Source organism: Zootoca vivipara, chromosome 12, assembly GCF_965207765.1.
Source record: "Zootoca vivipara chromosome 12, rZooViv2.hap1.1, whole genome shotgun sequence".
NCBI lineage: Eukaryota > Metazoa > Chordata > Lepidosauria > Squamata > Lacertidae > Zootoca > Zootoca vivipara.
Genome location: NC_142595.1, coordinates 40,349,715 through 40,367,690, shown reverse-complemented (window position 1 = coordinate 40,367,690; position 17,976 = coordinate 40,349,715). Strand labels below are relative to the sequence as shown.

The window sequence follows — 17,976 nt, the reverse complement described above, 5'->3', positions numbered from 1 at the left end:
AAATACAACACCGATGGTACTTAACACCCTGGAAACTTTTGAAAATGTATAAAAATGTGCCAAGTAATTGCTGGAGATGCGGAGATAATTCAGGGACCTTCTACCACATGTGGTAGTTATGTAAGAAAATACAGGTATTCTGGGAGAGTATTCATTCAGAACTGCAAAAAATGTTAAAGATCTCCTTTAATAAAAAACCAGAGGCCTATCTCCTGGGAATTACCGATTTGGATAGCCCACAAAAAATGAAGGGTATCTCTTTATCATGAGAAGAGAAGAATCTTTGGAAAAGACCTTGATGTTGGGAAAGATGGAGGGCACTAGGAGAAGGGGATGACAGAGGACGAGATGGTTGGACAGTGTTCTCGGAGCTACGAACATGAGTTTGACCAAACTGCGGGAGGCAGTGGAAGACAGGAGTGCCTGGCGTGCTATGGTCCATGGGGTCACGAAGAGTCGGACACGACTAAACGACTAAACAACAACATCTCTTTATACGCTACAACGGCAGCAAGAGTTCTCATTGTGGCAAAATGGAAGAGTATTGAAATCCCCTCTAGACATGAATGGGTCCAAAAGCTGACACAATACAGTGTGCTGAATTAGATGGTCTATCAGGAAAAATAAAGAATAAACCAAAACAGGAATTTGTTTCAAAATGGGAGATTTTCAAAGAATATTTGAAATATAATTACAGTAGTTTAAACTCTGTTGCAGCATTCGAGGAACTTCAGTAATAGTTGCAAGTTAGCTATAAGAGTTAAGATATATTAAGAAAATGTTAAATTATGATAAAAGTGTGCATTGGCAATAAGTAATATGAAATTGAAATAAGGAGTATATGGGAGATTGGGTCTATAGTGTTAAGACCAACTTACGTTTTATTGTTTGGTAAGAAAATTTTGTGTTTATTGCTATTCTTGTGCGTAATTTTGTATCTACGTTTTCTTTTTGTTGTTGTTGTTGTTGTTGTTGTTGTTGTATCCAACAGGGCCCTTCTTACACGCTAATAATCCTACAGGCAACATGGAAAGACACAATACAAACACTGCAGCGCTCCGGCTTTTTATAAATCACAATTTTAATAGAAAGTTTAATGACAAAAATAATCACGAGATGGCACCATCGCTTTGGAGAAAATCCACCACACTCGGACTAAAGACTATGTACACACAAGTTGTTGTTTTAAACACACACACACACACACACACACTAATCCATTTCAACTCTGACCTCTGAACCTTCAGAGGTGCGTTTTCTATCTCCACCCAGCTAACCTAGCACAGAAAGCATCCGAAAACCAACCCTGCGATCTGGCCCAAATCCCAACCCTCCCCCCCTTTGTAGGAAAATGCAACTGGGCGCAAGGTTACCCTTGACAGGCTAGGACTAAGAAAGAAAGGGCACAGGAATAGCTGAAACCAAAATAATCTCAGTTCAAGTAAACAAGGCCCCCAGTTTAATGTTCCAATGCAGTCCGGGGCTGCAGAGTTTGCCTAGTGGGCCACAATGAACTAAGAGGGAAGGTCACCTTTGCTATGCAATGTTCCCGGTTCCATTGGGTGGGGGGCAGAAGAGAGATCTCTGCCACTGCCACCCCAAACGTGGAATTCTCATCTAGACAGGCGTGTTGAAAGCAAGTAACGTCTTCCAGAGCTCAGCATATGGAAACGAGACATCAAGGCCTGCTGCACACAAGGGAAAGATGGCTGGCTAAGGCACTCCTGGAAATCTGGGGCACCCTCGTCTTGGTGAAAACAGGACCATCACCACCCTACGTTTTTGGCCACACTGCATCTTCCGGGATTGGAAACTCTCAACATGGCAGAGCGGCTCCTGAGGAAGGGAAAAGTCTGGCTCCTCCGTAGCGAATTTGGCACCAAGGTCTCATGGGAAGAAATGGCTGGAGGGTTGGCAAGATGGCAGCTTCAGAGGCCTTCTTGGTGACTAGGCCGGCCTGTTGCAGCCAAACGGAAGCCACCAGAAACCATCTTCATATGAGACTCGCACACAGATCAAGAGCAGCCGGCCAGGCAAGTTAGTGGAGGGCGCAGGAACTCCCATTAGCTCAGTTGTGCACGCAGAAGGTCCCGGGTTCAGATCTTATTTCAAATCCAGCTGGGGACCACCACTCCACTTGAAACCCTGGACAGCTGCTGCCAGTCAGTGTGGACAATACTGGGCTAAAGGGACCAAGGGACGAGGCAAGGCTTCCAACTCACCCCTCTGGAAGGGGGATCCACGGCTGCTGCGTGGAGAGGCGGGCAACGTGGAGGGTTGTCCTGAGCCATCTTCCACGTGGCAGCAGCAGGACGCCAACACACACCTTCACCCAATGGGTCACACTTGCAGGAAGGCAGGCATGTTAGACAGACCCAGGAAAGAAGTCCCAAAGCGGAGGAATGGCCGGGAATTGCAACTCCCCATCAGCCAAAGGCCAGGGACGATGGGAGTTGTAGTCCAGCAACACCACCAGAAGGGCCCATAATTTCTGCGTGTCTGCTGAGGGCGGTTCAGGGTTCAACCCCTGCCATTTCCAGTTAAAAGGAACCCTGCAGAAGAATTCCCCCCCCCCCAGATCTTGGGAGATGCAGCCCAAGGTCAAAATGCACAGCACCAAGCTAGACAAGCCCCCTTGGTCTACCTCAGTATTAAGGCAGCTCCTTCTGTAAGGTGGCTTCCACCAACTTAGATGGCTTTCAAAGAGGATGAGGCAATAATTTGTGGAAGGTAAGGCTGTCAGTGACTGCCAGTCACATAGGCTAGCTAGCTTATTCCTCTGCTGTGAGAGGCAACATGCCCTCAAATGCTGAGAATCGCTGTTGCGCTTGTGTCATAGAATCATAGAGTTGGAAGAGACCACAAGGGCCATCCAGTCCAACCCCCTGTCGTTCTTGCGGGCTTCCTGTAGGCGTCTGATTGGCCGCTGTGAGAACAGGATGCTGGGCTGATCCACTAGGGCCCACCTTACCTCCTTATTCCCACCCCCCTTTCCCCGCAACAGGGCGATCCTCTCATACAATCCAGTGCTTTCAACACACTTTTTTATAAAAGGCAAAGCATGCCATGGCTGAGCATTTGGCACTCGTGTTTCTCTCCCGTCGTCAGTAAACTTGGAAAAAAGAAAACACGTTTAGACGGATGCTCGCCCCTCAAACAGTTTCCTAAGTGTGAAGAGAGAGAGGTGTCCAGTTCTCAGGCCATGAGGCAAAAGGAAAACACAGTGAGGGGTCAGGAAGGCGTTCCCTCAGCACCTATCCCAAAGACAACAGGTAATGGATCCACCCTTTAGTGTTGTCGGCTGAGGTTGTTACCTGAACAGCATTCAGGAGGAACGGGTGTCGTCTGGGCCACCCTCAGACCTTTTATGTGGAAAGTCCAAACACCAGCTCAACCCAGCTGGTGCTTTTAAAAAAAAGGAAGGAAGGAAGAAAAAAGGCAGGCACTGCGGTGACGTTCCCAGCCAGAGTCGCCAGGAAGGCCGTGAGGAACAGCCAAGCGGGGCTCAGACGTTTTCGCACCCGGTCGAAATGAAACAGGAGGAAGACAGCGGAAGGGAGAGGCAGCTTTTTCACGCGTCCTGCAGGTCTGGAATGTCAGAGAGGATCATGGGAGAGCCTAGCTGCAGTTCCTGCTGGAGGGATTCCATGTCGGCGGGGTTCATGCGATGGACTTCCAGCCAGTCGGCGAGGAGGGAGGCCGAGAGCGGGGCAGAATCGCCTTGACTGAGGCAGGAGGAGGGAAAAGGGGAACAGGTGAAGGACAAGACAATGCGGTGAAGGACAAGACAAGGCAGCTGACCAAACGTGAACCATTTTGCATAATGCTGTGGGTGAAAGAAAAAGTCTGGCTCTTCGTGCAGGAAGGAGGGGATACAAAACAGTGTGGCTCAGTGCAGTGTAGCTCCCTCTTTGGGGTGCCTGGAGCGCAGCCCTTTTTGGCGCTTGGGAGATGCTGTAGGACAGGGTTTCTCAAACTTGGGTCGCCATCCCTAACTGGAAAGACCAGTGGTCAGGGAGTCCAAAAACAGCTGGAGACCCATGTTTGGGAGATCCTACCCTAGGACAATGTTCTTCAACCTTGCCCCTGCAAAAAAAAAAATGTTGCTGGACTACAACTCCCATCGCCCCTGACCATTGGTAAAGGACAATGGGATCTGTAGTCCAAAAACATCCAGAGACTAAATTAAGATCAGGGCTTCCCAAACTTTGATCTGCATGCAAATATACAATTAAAAAAATAATACACCAACTAGCATAGTGCAAGGCAATTGCTACAACCGGCAGGAAAATCGTTAAGAGGTCCACCAAGAACCTCAGCAATTTTAAATTGGTCCATGGAGTGAAAAGCTTGGGGCCCGCCAATTTAGAGCACCTGAATAGTCAGGGCACCATCCCTTTTCCTTTGATTGCCTCTTTAAAAGTTTGAAATTTCTATACAGGTGAAACTCGGAAAATTAGAATATCGTCAAAAAGTGCATTTATTTCAGTAATGCAACTTATTATTTTTAATTTTTATTTTTATTTTTACAAATGCTTTCTTTTGGAAATTCCACAGTAATAAAACAAATAGTTACAATAATACAAAAAACAAAAAACAAAATAAACATCGCTATTAAAGGTAAAGGTGCCCCTGACCATCAGGTCCAGTCGTGTCCGACTCTGGGATGGCAGCGCTCATCTCTCTCTATAGGCCGAGGGAGCCGGCGTCATGTGGCCAGCATGACAAAGCACAGAAATGCCGTTTACCTTCCCGCCGGAGTGGTCCCTATTTATCTACTTGCACTTTTGATGTGCTTTCGAACTGCTAGGTGGGCAGGAGCTGGGACCGAGCAACGGGAGCTCACCCCATTGCAGAGATTCGAACTGCCGACCTTCTGATCAGCAAGCCCTAGACTCTGTGGTTTAACCCACAGCGCCACCTGAACAAAGAGTTACAATAATACAAAAAATAAACATCGCTATTACATTTCATTAATTACATTCCATTTATAATTGACCAGCCTAACGACAAATAATTACAATTACAACAAATAAAGGCTTGACATATCTTGCTTTGCATGTCATGCATCTATCTCATATATTGGTTTCACCTTTTAAGTTGCATTACTGAAATAAATGCACTTTTCGACGCTATTCTAATTTTCCGAGTTTCACCTGTATGCGTTGGAGCACCCTCTAGAGGAGAGAAGGGCAATTTGCAATCCTGCAGGTGTCATTGGACTAAAGCTCCCATCATCCCTGACCACTGGGCCATACTGGTTGGGGCTGAGAGTGGAGGAGGAGACTGCAGAGAAGCGGGACAAATTATTTGCATCTGTCTGCACAGCTGGGGTAGATCCCAGGGCCTGTACTAGCTTTTGCAGGTGGGGAATCCGAGGAACTGCTATCCCATCAACAACAGGAAGGCTCTAGAGCAGGCATCCCCAAACTTCGGCCCTCCAGATGTTTTGGACTACAATTCCCATCATCCCTGACCACTGCTCCTGTTAGCTAGGGATCATGGGAGTTGTAGGCAAAAACATCTGGAGGGCCGAAGTTTGGGGGTGCCTGCTCTAGAGAGCAAGAGCTCTCTTCTTTTCTTTCTCTAGAGAAGTCACAGTTTGTTAACTGCTGGTAAGGAAAGAATACAGCAGCAGGATACCGGGCAAAATCCATCTATTTCAGGAAATCATTTGAACATTAGTCGTGAAGAGCACCTGCCGGTAACTATCCTACGAATCCAAATGAGGCAAGTTGCACTGAGTTTGGACAGAGAAGGAGATGTTGAGAGCAGACATTTCTATCTGCAGAGGAAGTCCGGAGTTCTGAAATGTGTAAGCAATAAGTGCTGTCTGTTTGTAGCTAGGAAAAAAGTCTGAAGTCACTAATAATGTATCATTCCAGAGCTCACAAGTGGCAAGACTTCCAAGCTTTAATTTAAACCACAGAGTTATCCACTGATCTTAGAATTCCAAAGCTAAAGGTCCCTTCGCTTTAGCTCTCAGCTGCTTAGCCCTGAGTGATGTCAGAGCAGGTAAGCCAATGGTAGCTGACCAATCTGTGGCCACACCCCCACAGCTCCATGGTCTTGAAGGAATAGGTTGTGAGCATGCTAGTGAACATCTGTGAGCAAATGGCACATAACTCTGTTCTACTTACAAGCCCAGGCAAGCAGCTCTTACCTCTCTCTGTTCTCCCCAACCATGTCGAAAGATTGGTTCAGAAATTCTTCCAGGTCAAATCCAACCCCATAGCCAGCTCCACTACCTTTTGGGGTGCCAGAGAAAACAGGGGGCAAGAGGTCTTCGACCTGGAATCAAGAAAACAGTGGATTCATTGCTTGTGCAGAGATCAGCTTATCACAGGTCATCATCAGGAACCAGCAGACATCAGAGGACAACATACACGGTAGTAGTCAATTTTAAGTTTTACGCAGAGTACACCCACTGAAATTAATGACTAGCATGACTAAGTTAAGTCCACTATTTTCAGATAGGTCTGCTCTGAGTAAACTTTAGCTGAATACCACCCACAGTCCCCTCTGCCAGGCTATGTAGAGCTGGCAATTTTTTTAAAAAAAATCACATTTGTATGCCACCCTACATCTGTAAATCTCAGGGCAGTTCACAACATAAAACTACAATATAAAAAACACAGAATGCATAAAAACCACCATACAAACCAGGGTCCAAATCCAGATAATTTTGTCGTGCTTAAGATCCATTGAAACCAAACAGGGAAAGTTAGCTGAGGAGATTAAATACTATTAATACTAAATACTATTAATTTAGTCAACAGCAGTGTTCTGTGGATCTTGGCTACAGAGGATTTAGTTGGTGCAAAACGTTGGCAGCATTAAGATAAATTCAACAGTGTTAATAAGTTTTGATGGAAGCAATAATGGAATAATATGGTTTGGTTTATATAAAATATGCAGGGATTTCTGCTATGCAAAATGAACCATGGAAAGAGAAGAATGGGAGTCATTGGTATTTTAAGGTTGTTTAAATGAATATTCCAAATTTTAACACAGAAAATTTAATTAAAAACATATAAACAAAAAGAGAGAGAATTTAGTGAGTGCAGCAGCAAGAGAGCATGGATCAACTGAGCTCTTGGCCTGGAAAAAAGTCAGGTGGCCACGGCCTCCTTGGCAAACGACCCCCAGCTTCTCCAAGCACCAAAAACAAAAAGGATACCGCCCCCCCCACTTCTCTAGAGAGCATCTAGCAAGCGCTTCCCCTTCAGCATACAGAAAAAGGCATCACCTGGGATTTAGACAACTGCTGTGTCACCACGTTGATATCCGGAGGCTCTGACGGCAGTCCCGGGGCCATGTGGGGATGGGCGGGTCCCCCGGCTTCGTCCCCGACCAAACCCTGGGGCGGCAGCTCAGGCTTGCCCCCCACCTCTGCCAGAAACAGGGGCTGCTCCGCGCCGGCCCTGGGCCTGTAGCTGACCGCTTGTTCCGGAAGAGTACCGCTAGGGGGCGCCACCTCCGGCTGAGTCCCTGGCAGCTGCTCGGCCACAGCCCAGTTTTCAGGCGCCTGGGAAACGCCGCTCCAGGCGTTGAGGGCCGCCACGCCATAAGGGCCCTGGAAGATCTGCCCAGAGGTGTACTTGACGCCAAGGAGGCACTCTGGTTTTGGGGGGGCGGCTTTTGGGCACGTCGGAGCAGTGACCAAGAAGGGGCCCGGTTGTCCCGGGAAGAAGTGGACCACGTTGGCACCAGATCCCTGGACAGGGGCCAGCTCCGCCCCCACAGGCACAAGAGTCAGGTTGGGCCCACCCAAGCCAGGCACTCTCTTGTCCGGGAAGGCAAGGAAGTCGGCAGGCGCGCCGCCGGAAGGGGTAGTGGGGACATGGCTGACAGGGAGCGGCTGAGGCGGCAAGGAGTTGGCAGGAGGGGCCTGAGGCAGGATGTGGGCAGCCGCGTTCGCCTGAGGCGGGATGGCGGACCCGTTCTGGAACGGCTTGTTCTGGGTACGGTCAACCATCTTGGTCCACCTTTCCAGAAGGTTCCGGTCGTTCTCGGTCAGCATTCCCTTCCGCTCCTGTTCCTTCTCCTTCTTCTGCTTCTCGCGCTCCTTGGCTCGCTCCTGGCGCCGCTTGCGCTTCTCCTCGCGCTCGCGCTGGCGCTCCTTTGCCGTGACCGGTCTGCGGATATCGGGCGTCTCGGGCACCGTGGAAGGCGTATCTGCGGAAGAATGGGAGAGATTGTGGGGAAGCCTTTACAGTTGCCCTGCATTATGCAGCCACTACGTCTACGGTCAGCGATTCGGTTTCACCTGCGCATCATAGAACTCCAGAGTTGAAAGGGCCTCTGAGGGTCATCTAGTCCAACCCCTTGCAATGCAGATGGCCTATATGGGGATCGAACCCGCAACCTTGGTATTATCAGCACCACACCATGAACAACTGAGGTAACTCTCCATGCTAGGAAGCTTATGCTTGTGGAAAATCACTAAATTTTGAATTCCCCCAATAGTCCAGCTCTGCAGGAATCACTTCATACAGGGCACATCTTTGGAAATATCCCACAAATCACCTAACCTACACTTCCCTTCGTGATCATCAGCTCCAAATTGACAGGAGCTGCAATCCACAACATCTGGAGAGTGTTAAGCAGGGGAAGAGTGGCTTAGATGGTCCTGCTGCCCATCAGCCTCTCCCTTTCTCTGCCTCCCAGAACAATTGGGAAGACTCCGCTCTCATAGGGCAACATTTTCCTCCAAATGTTCAGATCTGGTTTTCATCTTGGGGTTTCCAAACAAACATCTGGCTGGGGCTGATGATCAGGGATGGGGACTGTGTAGTCTTCTGGGTGTTGCTGGACTACAAGTTCCATCAGCCCCAACCAGAGTGGCCAAATCCTCCAGTCCATTGAGGGCTACCTTTGTAGGTGACCCGGAAACTACAATTAATCCAGAATGCGGCAGCTAGACTGGTGACTGGGAGCAGCCGCTGAGACCACATAACACCGGTCTTTAAAGACCTACATTGGCTCCCAGTACATTTCCGAGCACAATTCAAAGTGTTGGTGCTTTAAAGGCCTAAATGGCCTCGGTCCAGTATACCTGAAGGAGCGTCTCCACCTCCATTGTTCAGCCCGGACACTGAGGTCCAGCGCAGAGGGCCTTCTGGCGGTTCCCTTGCTGCAAGAAGTGAAGTTACAGGCAGACAGCCTTCTCGGTAGTGGCGCCTGCCCTGTGGAACACCCTCCCATCAGATGTCAAGGAAATAAACGACTATCTGACATTTAGAAGACATCTGAAGGCAGCCCTGTTTAGGGAAGTTTTTAATGTTTGATGTTTTGTTCTGTTTTTAATCTGTTGGGAGCCACCCAGAGTGGCTGAGGAAACCCAGCCAGATGGGCAGGTATAAATAATAAATTACAGTGGTACCTCGCCTTACGAAGGCGATCCGTTCCGCGGCGCTCTTCGCAAGTCGAATCCTTCAGTTGCCGAAGCGTCCGTTTTGCGCATGTGCTTCTGCACATGCACCAACCACGCGTGCCGCTTCTGCGCAGGCGTAGAACACGCGCGCGGTGAAAAGACTTCTGGATTTGCAGACTTCGTAAGTCGAGGCATTTGGATGTCGAGGTACCACTGTATTATTATTATTATCCCCTCTCACTGCTACCTTACACCAAACTTGAAACCCTTGGGAAATGGCCGTAGCACCGAGGCAAAGCACCTGCCTTGCAAGCAGAGGGTCCCAGGTTCAATTCCTAGCATCTCCAGGCAGGGCTGCAAATGTCCCGTCAGAAACCCTGCAGAGCCGCTGCCAATCGGCGGGGCTAATTCTGACCTAGATGGACCAATGGCGTGGCTCAATATACGTCAGCTTCCTTTGCACCAAACCCTTACCTCTGGCCTTGTGCCGGAGAGCCGACGTTAAAATGGCCGCCCGGAGGGCAGCCTTGGTGTCATCCGAGATAGCGCCTTCCCGCTTAGGCGGAATGGTGGCTGGAGCGCCCTCTTCAGCCTTCACCTCTGGCTGCACAACGGCCGATGGCACCAGCGGAGAGGTGAGGTCAATTGTCTCCGTCAGCAAGTAGGGCCCGGGAGAGGCCATGGCGTAGTCTCCGTCTCCAGCCCGAGGCGAGCCGGCGCTGGGCATGTCAACATCGCGGCAGCAGAGGAGCAACGCCTGGCCGCCTCCGCCGACAACCGCCTGCTTCAGCGCCGGCTTGAAGCTGATCTGCCGCCGAATGCCCTCCCGGCGCTCGTGGAAGTCGTTGATCTCGGCCACAATGGCCTCCTTTATCTGCTCCTTGGTGAGCACCCGCTTGTCGAAGTCGAAGTCGAAGGCTGGGACGCAGTCGGGCTCGTCGTCCGGGTCGTGGTACTTGGCCAGGAAGGGGTAGTTCAGCGCCTCCACCACGGAGATCCGCTCGCGGGGGTCGAAGCGCAGCATCTTGGAGAGCAAGGCCAAGGCCTTGCGGTCGGCGTTCTGGTAGAGGCTCTCCCAAGGCACCGGCTGGCGCGACGGCAGGCTCTGGACGTAGGCGCGCACGCGGTCGGCCCCGATGGAGTGGACCACTTTGGCCGGAGGGGTCCCCAGGACCGTGATGATCAGCTGCAGCTGGTGGATGTAGTTTTTCCCCGGGAACAGCTGCTTTCGCCCCAGCATCTCGGCGAAGATGCACCCGACCGACCACATGTCAATGGCTTCGGTGTACTCGTGGAGGGAGAGCATCAGCTCCGGGGCCCGGTACCAGCGCGTGGCCACATACTCGGTCATGAAATACTTGTACTCGTCGGGCTTGGTGCAGAGGCCACGGGCCATGCCGAAGTCACCGATCTTGAGCTCGCAGTTCTCGTTGATCAGGAGGTTGCTGGGCTTCAGGTCCCGGTGGATGACGTTGGCCGAGTGGATGTACTTGAGGCCCCGGAGGAGCTGGTAGAGGAAGTAGCGCACATGCTCCAAGGTGAGGGGCTGAGAGGAGTGGATGATCTGGTGCAGGTCGCTCTCCATCAGGTCCAGCACAACGTACCTGGGCAAGGTAAGAGCAGGCGTGGTCAGTCAAGGAGAGAACCTGAATATTGTTCCACCACAATATTCACCGGGGGGGGGCGCCTTTTGGACAGACTCTGTGTGTCTCTCTCTCACTCTCTCTTTTCATATCATTTTTAAATATAAAATTTATTTATTTATTTGGTTTTTCAAATTAAAGTTTTACAGAGATATATCAAACATAAATCATAAAAACAAGATTCCAAGCCATCTCCTGGACTTCTGCCCTCCCTTCTGTGGGTCCTATTATTAATTCTTTTCTCCCACATCTTTAATGATAATCCAAATCCTTTACCTCTTCCATTATATCCAGAATTCCTTTTCATATCACTTTCATTCAGTCTCCAAAAATATTTCAAAGAATTTATCAACATACAGGTGAAACTCGGAAAAGTAGAATATCGTCGAAAAGTGCATTTATTTCAGTAACGCAACTTAAAAGGTGAAACCAATATATGAGATAGATGCATGACATGCAAAGCAAGATATGTCAAGCCGTTATTTGTTGTAATTGTAATTATTTGTCATTAGGCGGGTCAATTATAAATGGAATGTAATTAATGAAATGTAATAGCGATGTTTATTTTTGTATTATTGTAACCATTTGTTTTATTACTATGGAATTTCCAAAAGAAAGCATTTGTAAAAATCAAAATAAAAATAAAAAATGATAAGTTGCATTACTGAAATAAATGCACTTTTTGGCAATATTTTAATTTTCCGAGTTTCACCTGTATACTTTGTAGAGTTTAAAAAAGTTTCTTCTTGACTTCCCACCCCTCCTTTCCCGATGTTTGTTTTTTATTCCTTTTTATGAGCTGTTCTGCAGCACATCTGTTTGTCTTGTCTAAAAACCCCACTACCATTAAATCTTTCAATAATCTACTGCTTATATTTCAAATCCTGCCAGCGACTTCATATATGGGTGGTAATTTGATAGATCAGTGGTCTCCATTCTTCCTTAAACACTTCATCATTATGCCCTTTTGATTTGGCAGTTGATTTTGCCATTTCAGCCTAGTCCATATTAATGGATATATTAATGAGGATTCTTGGGGGGGGGGCTGAGATTTATTTATTTTTAAGGGGCCCCCCCCTTTATCCAGGGAAAGAATAGCACTTACACAGATTTGAATTCCGCATAAGGCACAGAGGGCTTAAGGATATCCTTGATGGCGATGATGTTGTCATGCTTGAAATGTTTGAGGATCTTCAGTTCGCGCAAAGTGCGCTTGGCGTTCATCACCACATCGAAAGCGTTGGGGATTTTCTTGATCGCCACCTGCTGGCCTGGCAAGGGAAGAGCAGGGGAAACAGGTTCATAGCATTGAATCAGAAAATGATTCATCTCATGCATCCGGACGTGTCACTCACCTGGTCTTTCCCTCCTTCCCCTGGAGTGCATTATGGGATTTCTCCCCCTCACAACAACCATGTGAGGAAAGCTAGGCTAGGCTCAATGCACCTGATATCTCCCACCAAAGTTTAAAACCAACTCTCTCTGCTTCACGTCCAACACCCTGAGCCAAATTAGATGTGAAGGGGCAGCCCAGTTTACTTTGGCGTGTGATTGTCTTGTTCACAAATGGCATGTGAAGAATTGAGGACTGCTCTCTTTATTGGGGGGGGTCCTTTGATTTTTCAGTTTTTTAAAAAATCATTTTTAATAAAAGATTACAGAAAATATAAAGAAAAATTAGTTTAAACATGGTAAAGGGACCTCTGACTGCTAAGTCCAGTCGCGGACGACTCTGGGGTTGCGCCGCTCATCTCGCTCTATAGGCCGAGAGAGCCGGCGTACAGCTTCCGGATCATGTGGCCAGCATGACAAAGCCGCTTCTGGCAAACCAGAGCAGTGCATGGAAACGCCGTTTACCTTCCCGCTGTAGCGGTACCTATTTATCTACTTGCACTTTGACGTGCTTTCTAACTGCTAGGTTGGCAGGAGCTGGGACCGAGCAACGGGAGCTCACCCCGTCGCGGGGATTCGAACCACCGAGCTTCTGATCGGCAAGCCCTAGTCTCTGTGGTTTAGACCACAGCACCACCCGTAAGCTGTCACAATTGTAAATGAAGAAATACTCATTCATTGCATTTCTATCCCACATTCCCTCGCAAAAGTAGCTCAAGGCGGTGTACATGGTTCTCCCCCTCCTCATTCAATCCCCACAACAGCCCTGTGAGATAGGTCAGGCTGAGAGGCAGAGACTGGCCCAAGGTCACCCAGCGAGTTTCATGGCTGAGCGGGGATTTGAACCCTGATCTCTCCCAGGTCCTAGTCCGATGCCACACGATAGGATACAGCTATGCAATTTACCGAGTTGATAACATGCCAAGAGGAAAGTGATGTGTGGCGTATGATCACAAAGGGTACAGTTACAGTTAAGTTTTTAGCATCAATGGGTGCGTCACCACCACCCCCAAACTCTGTTTTTATTCCCAGCCAGGCTCCAATGAGTCAAGCCGGAGAGAGAGAAAAATCCCTGGGGCATCACAGCACAGAGCAGCCAATCAGTACAAGGTCCCAAAGCCTCAATCGTCAGCTGGGGGACGCAATCCGGCCTTACTGGGTAAGGCCAAAGGCTTACCCCAGTCAGACAGTGGGCAACCAGGTGTCTCTAGAGAACCAGAACCTGAGCACAAGAGCATTGTTTCCACTTGGGATTCCCAGGAACTGGTACTCAGAGGCAGACTGCCTCCAACAGTGGAGGGAGAATATAGCCCTTGTGGAGAGACTTATTGTGGAGAGCCAGTGTGGTGTAGTGGTTAAGAGCAGTAGACTCGTAATCTGGGGAACCGGGTTCGTGTCTCCACTCCTCCACATGCAGCTGCTGGGTGACCTTGGGCTAGTCACACTTCTCTGAAGTCTCTCAGCCCCACCCACCTCACAGGGTGTTTGTTGTGGGGGAGGAGGGGAAAGGAGATTGTTAACCGCTTGAGACTCCTTCGGGTAGTGATAAAGCGGGATATCAAATCCAAACTCTTCTTCTTCTTCTTCTATTCACATCCATCCATTTGCACGGGCCCCACCTCTGTGCACAGTTGAGAGACCAAACAACGGCATCCTCTCAGCTTCCATCCAGCCCTGGTGCTTTCCTCCCCCCCTTACCTGTGTCCTTGCGGCGTGCCGAGCTCACCACGCCGTAAGCGCCGGTGCCAATCGTCTCGATGACCTCATATTCATCCCCCACCTCAAAGGTGACGTCGAAGGAGCGCGCCTTCAAGATGGCCAGGTTCTTGGCTGCCACCGTGGCCTGGTGAGCCGGCTCCGGCTTGGCTTGGGCCCGAGCCTCTTCCTCGCCGTCATCTTCGATCGGTGGCTCCGCCATGGTCTGTGGGCTCCTGTCAGAAAAGGCCAAAATTGTTTAAGGAAGGACCACCGCCCTCCTTAGCAAGGGGCACCATCTCCCACCCCCCTTCTCCACCGCATGAGATGTGGCAGACAGTTAAAAAAATAATAATATTAATAATAAGTGTATTATTTGTGCCCCGCCCATTTGACTGGGTTGCCCCAACCTCTCTGGGTGGCGGCTTTGAGGTGTCGGCACGCAGCTTCCAGGAAGAATCCCATTCAGCTCCTTCACTGCACAGCTTCTGACACACAGTGAAAGTATTGCTTTTATAGTGAGCATTATTTGTTTACCAATTAACATTTGTTTATTAAAAAATACTGCTATACAGCCTGCCTCATCAATTCTTCAGGCCATGTACAGCAATGTCCAAATGGGTATAAAAACATTATAATACGGGGCAGCGGGGTGTTTGTGTGTGTGTGTGTGTGTGTGTGTGTGTGTGTGAAATTGTAAGACTAGGGCACAGCTAAAATGGTAAGGCCGCAGACATTAAAAACATTGGCAGTCCTGGGGGCCTTCAGGAAGATGAGCATGATATCACTTTGATAAATAAATTTGATAACCCGAAACAGATCTGTGTTTTTGAAAGGAAGACTGAAGATGACTAATGTGTGTGTTTCCCAAGGGAAAGGTAGTCCCACAGCGCAGGAATCACCTCAGGAAACTCCTTCCACTATGACTGTTTACTGCACTTCCATAGGTAGGGATGCAAGCAGGAGAGACTCATCAGTTGATCATAATGACTATGTGGGGCAGAGGTGGGGAAGCTCCAGCCCACAAGCCTAATTAGGCCCAGAATGGGTCACAATTTGGCCCCAAGGCCATTCCCCACCCCACCCCCCAAAAAAACCACCACACCCTCCTATCACACACAGGACATTGTAAGAGATTTCAGGTGTGTAGCAGGTAAGGTCACAGTAATCGGTTGATACCACCCCTTTGAAATTTGTCAGGGGGCCAGTTCCTCACTCCTGGTGTAGGAAAACAGGGAGAAAGTTATCCTGGTCCAAGGTATTTAGAGCTTTCTCGGTTCATACCAAAATATCAAACGTGACCCAGTAGCTTAGTGGCAGGCAGTATAACTCCTTTAAGAGTGGTATAATATGTACAGTAATAATATTTCCCAGTAAGTAGCAAAGTTTTATATCAGTCACAGCCTAAAAAGCCATGTCAGACAGAGCGTGTTAGTGATACTGAGAGGCTTGCTATTTTAAAATATGCTGCTCACATTATGTGTTCCAAACGTTTTAATCAGCATTTAACCGTTATATAGTTCTCTGACTCAGGGTCCTTGATCAACAGTAAGAAGAACTATATTTCAAATATATTGGCATGTGCCAAGGTTACTTAAAGATATCAGCTACCCAATGTGGTTTCTTTACCCACCCCCTGGATAACTGACTTTAATTGCTATAGCTGTCACCTAGGCAAAATATATTAAGATAAGCCAACGGTACAGTGATTTCCAAATCAAGACCCAAAAGGGGGGGGATTAGAAGATGAAACCAAAATATATTAAGATAAGCCAACGGTACAGTGATTTCCAAATCAAGACCCAAAAGGGGGGGGATTAGAAGATGAAACCAAAATATATTAAGATAAGCCAACGGTACAGTGATTTCCAAATCAAGACCCAAAGGGGGGGATTAGAAGATAAATATCTTATCCCTGAATGGGATTATTCCTTATTTTAGAAAACCTGGAACCCCACATTAGACACACACTATCCCACGGAATAAGCATCCTTATCTGCTTGCACAAAGCAAAAAGAGATCAACACACAGGTCTGTGGAGGTTCTCCATCATCACCCAGGATATTGAGGGGGAGGCAGGTGGGAAGGACCACTTCCTTTACAGACAGCAGGGAATGGTGTGTGGAAGGCAAACGGACAATGGTAGCTTCCATTCTTTTTAAATTCATGGGACACAGAGAAAAAAGATGGGGGGGCTGGGGGTGAAATGCCAGCCGGGTCTGGGATAAGCGAAGATTATTATGGGATGGTCAGAGCAAAGACATTCTGCCCCCCCCCCGTCATGTGGTGGAATGCTGCGAATGGGGGAAAGGGAAAGATGCCAAGGAGAGCATCTTATCCCATCACAACCCCTCCCCCACCAGAAAGTAAATGGGAATAGAGGCTATTATGGGATAGAGAGGGAGAGAAAAGGGCTGCCCCTCCTGATCTCCCTACAAACCAGCTGCGATAGGGATCCATCAGAAGTGGGCGGTGGGGAGAGTTGGGGTTGGAGATGTCACTAAGGAAGAATAGGGAATACTGTATACCGTGGGTGGAGCATAGGGCGGAGAGAAGGAGAGATATTATTGGGGGGGGTGCATTTCGAGGCTTTTGTTCCTGGGGGAGGGCCGAAAAGGGAAAGAGGAGGCGTATCGGGCAGAGGAAAGGAGGAGGAGAGTAATGGCTGTACTGTAATTTTATTATTTATATCTCTCATGGGGAGAAAGAAGCATTGCAAAGGCAGGAAGGGATCTTGCACTGGGAAAGGCTGGACCCTAAACCCCTTCGCCGTGCTTCTTAATGGAGGGGGGGCAGAAAGGAGGGAGGGGGGCAATGAAAGGTGCTTGCTCACCTGCCAGAATGGAAGGGGAGGCGCAGCAGCCCTCCGGCAGACTTGGGCGGTTCCCTCTCCGGTCCGCCACTCCCTCGTCCTCGCCGCCGACACCTCCTTCTTACCTCGCCCCCCCCCGGGTGCCCGGATGTCACCGGTCAGAACCCGCCTCGGCCAATCAGAACGCGGGAGGGCGTGGCCTCAGCCGGCGAAGATCTAAGCGGCGGCTCTTCCAAAAAAAAGGGGGGGAATCCCGCCTCTCTCGCTCCAATGAGCCAATCGCAGAGCGGCAGAGGGAGGGAACCACTGAGAGGAGAGAGGGTTTTTTTTGGGAGGGAGAACCACAATGGCGGGGGCGGAGCCAAAGCTCTTCTTGCACCTGGAAGCGGTTGCATTGTCAGCAATCAGAAAAGGCGTCGGTCTATTTGCTGCGGATTTGGGGAGCAAGGCGGGGACCTTTGTTTTCTGCGCGGTTAAAAGCCGCTCCTAAGGCGGAGCTCCAATGCTTGACGGTGCAGTAATGGTGGGAATCTTCACCGGTTGGACTTCTGCCTGTCCGGCAGGTGTTGGCAGCTTTTCCAGGGACTATGCGGAGCCACTCGGGGCAGCAGGGCAGGGAAAGCCCCGGTGCAGAGGTCTGCGAGGCACCAAATCTTGTCATTCTGCTTCCCCAACTGAACTGCCTACGTGTTTAATAATAATAATAATAATAATAATAATAATAATAATAATAATAATAATATATACCCCGCCCATCTGACTGGGTTTTCCCAGCCCTCTGGGCGGCTCTCAACAGGATATTAAAAACACGATAAAATGTCAAACATTAAAAACTTCCCTAAACAGGGCTGCCTTCAGATGTCTTCTAAAAGTCAGATACTGTAGTTGTTTATTTCTTTGACATCTGGTGGGAGAGCATTCTAATGGTTCCCTGCCTCGCTGCCAGGTGTGACTATAATCATCTCAACAAATCATCTCAAGGTTATAGGTGTGGGTTGTTGTTTTTTATCATGCATGTAAAAACTGATTATCGCTGACTGTATTTTCAACTCCCACCT

General features: G+C 48.9%; 1 protein-coding gene across 1 annotated transcript; it reads right to left on the bottom strand.

Annotated features, from left to right (window-relative positions):
- Positions 1–1,060: 1,060 nt before the first annotated feature.
- Positions 1,061–17,020, bottom strand: MAPK7 (mitogen-activated protein kinase 7). The gene is made up of 7 exons (XM_035134184.3): positions 16,940–17,020; positions 14,110–14,342; positions 12,125–12,290; positions 9,851–10,980; positions 7,250–8,178; positions 6,164–6,291; positions 1,061–3,725 (listed from the first exon to the last, which is right to left on the bottom strand). The coding sequence occupies exons 2-7, from the start codon at positions 14,327–14,329 to the stop codon at positions 3,572–3,574; spliced, it is 2,727 nt and encodes a 908-aa protein (XP_034990075.1). The 5' UTR covers positions 14,330–14,342; positions 16,940–17,020; the 3' UTR covers positions 1,061–3,571.
- Between the last annotated feature and the right edge of the window lie 956 nt (positions 17,021–17,976).